This window comes from Clupea harengus, chromosome 13, assembly GCF_900700415.2.
Source record: "Clupea harengus chromosome 13, Ch_v2.0.2, whole genome shotgun sequence".
Classification (NCBI taxonomy): Eukaryota; Metazoa; Chordata; class Actinopteri; order Clupeiformes; family Clupeidae; genus Clupea; species Clupea harengus.
In genome coordinates, this window is record NC_045164.1 from 29,672,961 (window position 1) to 29,677,518 (window position 4,558).

General features: G+C 44.2%; 1 protein-coding gene across 1 annotated transcript; it reads right to left on the bottom strand.

The window, feature by feature from the left end:
- Nucleotides 1-561: 561 nt before the first annotated feature.
- Nucleotides 562-3,651, bottom strand: LOC116223122 (histone-lysine N-methyltransferase PRDM9-like). Its single transcript, XM_042709507.1, has 6 exons — nucleotides 3,645-3,651; nucleotides 3,442-3,570; nucleotides 2,835-3,106; nucleotides 2,562-2,629; nucleotides 2,050-2,240; nucleotides 562-1,754 (listed from the first exon to the last, which is right to left on the bottom strand). Exons 1-6 carry the CDS (start codon nucleotides 3,649-3,651, stop codon nucleotides 562-564), a joined length of 1,860 nt encoding a protein of 619 aa, XP_042565441.1.
- Nucleotides 3,652-4,558: the final 907 nt, after the last annotated feature.

The following is a 4,558-nucleotide window of genomic DNA, read 5'->3' on the forward strand; positions in this document are numbered from 1 at the left end:
GACTAATCTAGAATGTTAAGATGTGAATCTAGAATCTAGAATGTTAAAATGTGAATCTAGAATGTTAAGATGTGCAATCTAGAATCTAGAATGTTAAAATGTGATTAAATAAACTTTATGTATTATCAATAGAACAGCCACACAATCCCTGCTATGCTGTGCATAGGTTGGTATGTACTCACAAATATATACACTAAATTGCATTTAATTGGCTTAGTTTAAATGTTATTAAATAAACTTTATTTAAATTATTACATTTATTTATTTAAAGATTTTAAAATAAATCTTAAATGTATTTTTAAAAGCCACACTAATAAGTGAATATACATTTCATTACATTAAATTAGAGCATTAAAGCATTAAAGTTTAACTGTTGGTCATAGTTAACAAAGTTACACTTACTAGTATTGAAGTTAAAAAAGTTACAAATAATATTCTTACTACTGCTGTCACTAAACTAAGCACCACTGGAATTCAAATGCTCTTGAATTATGCAAGTGATTAAACAACAATAAAAATACATCTTCCTCTAGTCCTTCCTGCAATGAGATGAATGCATGGTTAGGGTTCTTTTGTGTGAGTGCACTGGTGTCTCTTTAATTGACCCGTAGAAGTGAAGCTCTTGCCACACTGAGTGCAGTGGTACGGCCTCTCTCCTGTGTGAATGCGCTGGTGTAGTTTGAGATGTGTCTCTCGAGCAAAACTCTTGCCACACTGAGTGCAGTGGTACGGCCTCTCTCCTGTGTGAATGCGCTGGTGTCGTTTGAGAGTCCCCCCCTCAGTAAAGCTCTTGCCACACTGAGTGCAGTGGTACGGCCTCTCTCCAGTGTGAGTGCGCTGGTGTAGTTTGAGAGTCCCCCCCTCAGTAAAGCTCTTGCCACACTGAGTGCAGTGGTACGGCCTCTCTCCTGTGTGAGTGCGCTGGTGTAGTTTGAGAGTTCCCTCTTGAGTAAAGCTCTTGCCACACTGAGTGCAGTGGTACGGCCTCTCTCCTGTGTGAGTGCGCTGGTGTAGTTTGAGATGTGCATCTTGAGTAAAGCTCTTGCCACACTGAGTGCAGTGGTACGGCCTCTCTCCTGTGTGAGTGCGCTGGTGTCTTTTGAGACTTCCCTCTCGAGTAAAACTCTTGCCACACTGAGTGCAGTGGTACGGCCTCTCTCCTGTGTGAGTGCGCTGGTGTCGTTTGAGATGCTGCTCTCGAGTAAAACTCTTGTCACACTGAGTGCAGTGGTACGGCCTCTCTCCTGTGTGAGTGCGCTGGTGTTTTTTGAGATGATGCTCTAGAGTAAAGCTCTTGCCACACTGAGTGCAGTGGTACGGCCTCTCTCCTGTGTGAATGCGCTGGTGTCGTTTGAGATTCTTCTCTAGAGTAAAGCTCTTGCCACACTGAGTGCAGTGGTATGGTCTCTCTCCTGTGTGAGTGCGCTGATGTCGTTTGAGATTCTTCTCTAGAGTAAAGCTCTTGCCACACTGAGTGCAGTGGTGACTTCTCTTGTCATTCGCTCCTTCCTGTTGTGAAGAGGGGTTAGGGGCGACTTTACTGGATGTTGACCTGGACGGCACAGTTAGAGGTTTTTGTGTTTGTTGGTTGCTGCTTCTGGAAGGTGCCAAAGTCTCTGATCTGATCTCTCCAGACCTCAGCAGTCGCACGTACTCGTCCGTGTGGCTCCTCCTGATGTGCTTGTGGAGGTAGATTTGAGCCGTGTAGGAAAACGGACACAGGGAGCACGAGAACACCTGAGACGCTGTCACCTCTGAAAGAAAGAATAAAGAGAAAGATAACATTTAGGTTCAGGCAAAGAAACGTGTTGGATGTTACATTTTTACATAAAAGTATATACATACATTTTATCCATTTCTTTTCCAGCATTTCTTACTGACATTTTTTTCAATATTCTCATTATCTTATATCCACTCCTCAGTGATTCAGGTCTGTGATGCAGAATTGCTCTTTAACATTCAAGTTATTTCACAGCAGGTGAAGTGGAGATGGTTGCTGCTACCTTTGAACAGACAGACATGTATTTCAGGTGTAACATTGTGATGTACCTTTGGCGCTACTCTTGATGTCCCACAGGTAGTCGAAGCTGATGCCCAGGTCTCTGGCGTAGTCCTCTCCATACCAGACGAGCAGTTCCTCTCCAGGGGCGATGGGCTTACAGCAGCGATACACAATCCCCCCTCTGTACTGAAACGCCACCAGGTTCTGCTCCTCATCGTCACGAGCGCAGTTCACATACCTGATGGAGAAACCAGAGATTGAAAATGACACAGAAGAGATAAGTATAAATACTAGTTCTACAACTTCAATATAAATATAGGCATATATAGCTGGGTGTGAAATACACTACTTATGTAAGTGCTATCAGAAGACAGCAACATGAACTGCAGAAAAGACAGAGACAGATTTAAAGGTGAAGTTTGCAATTCTGGCAAAAGGTTGCTGATATTTGAACTCAACAGCCAATGTGCTCCTGAAGCAACGTGTTTATTGGCTGGAATTGGGTAAAGTTTTTCTTTTGAAAAGTGAAAGAATCAAGAGGAATAAGGAAGGACGTTACCTCATCCAGTTGGAGTGAGTTTCTCTCTTTGCGTCTATGTACTCATCTGTATGTCGGCTCTTGTATGTCTGTGGAAACATTTAATCAAACACTGTCACCTGTTTCAGTACAGGAGCAACATTTTGACCAGAATTTCTTTTTTTGGAATCAGTATTTCAGACTGGAAACATATAATTGGGAATAAATTATGTCAAGGGGTAAGACACAAGAGGTATCTCAAATCCGTCAATCTCCTCCTGAACTTCCATTTAGAAACACCATTTGATCCCTCACCACCCAGGAGTATCCGCTCTCTATGGCCTCGTCCCTGTCCATCACCTCTCCCTCATAGGGGCCAAAGTGCGCCCCTCTTGGCACCGTCTGGCCCTGGTTGAACACCCCCAGACCTGCGTTTGGGATGTTGGACTTTCTGACCACCAGTCCAGGTGGCAGGGTGAGTCTGGCTCGGTCTGGGACCCCTACAGGAGCTGGGGTGTCAGGGATGAAGTTAGGGGGGCCATGGACCCCACACTCATCAATGTAGAAAGACTCACAGTCCTCACAGTCTGCAGAAAAAAGGAACGATTCAGATATTATTCATTTACATTATGATGCAACCTAAAGATTTATGATGACATGTTGTAAAACTGAATAACCAGCAACTGTAAAAACATCCATTTAAATGGCTGAAAACGCTATGAAGTCATCAGCAGATCAACCTTTAGAGTGATAAAGTTAAGAGGAGAAAATATGCATAAATTCGCAGTATTATAGAGACAATGAACAATTATACTGTTGAAATGCTGTGATATTACTCTCAGATATGTTTAATGTCACTGAAAAGAGAGAGAGAAAGAAAGAGATCATGTCTAGTAGAAAGGTAGCAGTAAGAGCAACTCACAGAGGTAATCTTCATCCTTGGGCACCTCTTCCTCTACGTAGCTCACTCTGGGTCTGCTGCGCAGGCTGCCTCCACGCTTGTAGCTGTTCAACTGGCCATTCTGCTGTTTCAACCACTCTCTCTTTGACACTCCTGACACACACACACACACACACACACACACACACACACACACAAAAAGGCGATTTGCTATTTGCCTTTACTGTTCATACAACAAACTGGGATCTGCCTTCTTCCGCACAACTACTTTATATCCCAATACTGACCTATGTTGTGTGTGTGTGTGTGTGTGTACTCTCCTGTATGAAACCTCTTACCAGGTCTCTTTGCTGTTGAGTCTTGCTCTCTCCCTCTCTGTCCATCTACACTCTCTACGCCGTCTCTCTGTCCACCCTGGTCTGAGTCCGTTCTGGGGGCCTGAGGAGGAACAGAGACGAGTTCTGTCTGGAAGTTCGCTCAGCCAACATGAGTTCTGTTATGCGTATGTACTGTATGTGCGTGGACACTGAGTGTTGCTGCTGATAGGTTGAAAACTGCTGTTCCTCTTTCTGATTGGCTGAGAGGTCTGAGGAACGTGTTTAGAGTGTGTGTTTATGAGACCTGTTTGCTCTCCTCTCTCTATGGTTCTGTCCCTAAGGAACAGGAGTTCCTGTTCTGTTTGTGTGTGTGTGTGTGTGTGTATGTTTTGGTGTGTGTTTTACAAAACCTGTTTGTTCTCCTCTGTCTCTATAGCCTGTTCTGTGGGATCCACCTCTAAGGCCTGAGGACACTGAGCATTGCTGCTGATTGGTCGAAAACTGCTGTTTCTATTTCCGATTGGCTGAGAAATCTGACTGCTCTCGCCGCTTGGCTGTGAAGTCCTGTTGTCGTCGCTGATTGGCTGTGAAGTGTTGTTGCTGATTGGCTGTATAGAGAAGAAAAAACGAGACAAGCTAGTGCAGGTGCAAACGCAGGCTAGTGTGCAACCCCTTAGCATGCGTGTCAAAACTGCACCCAGGTTTGAGTCTTTAGACGTCTTAAACATCTCGGAGAGCCCAAACCTGAACAAAAGGCTTAGGGGGATGCTTGCCTTGGGGGCAACGTCATGGCTTTTTCCTAGTAACTATAAGTCAACTAG

Bases quoted from the DNA above. Each gene is read 5' to 3' on its own strand.
- LOC116223122 (XM_042709507.1), bottom strand. The intron at 3,107-3,441 runs GTGAGTTGCTCT...TTTTTTCTGCAG, and splicing joins CAAGGATGAAGATTACCTCT to ACTGTGAGGACTGTGAGTCT. The intron at 2,241-2,561 runs GTAACGTCCTTC...TTTCTCCATCAG, and splicing joins ACTCACTCCAACTGGATGAG to GTATGTGAACTGCGCTCGTG.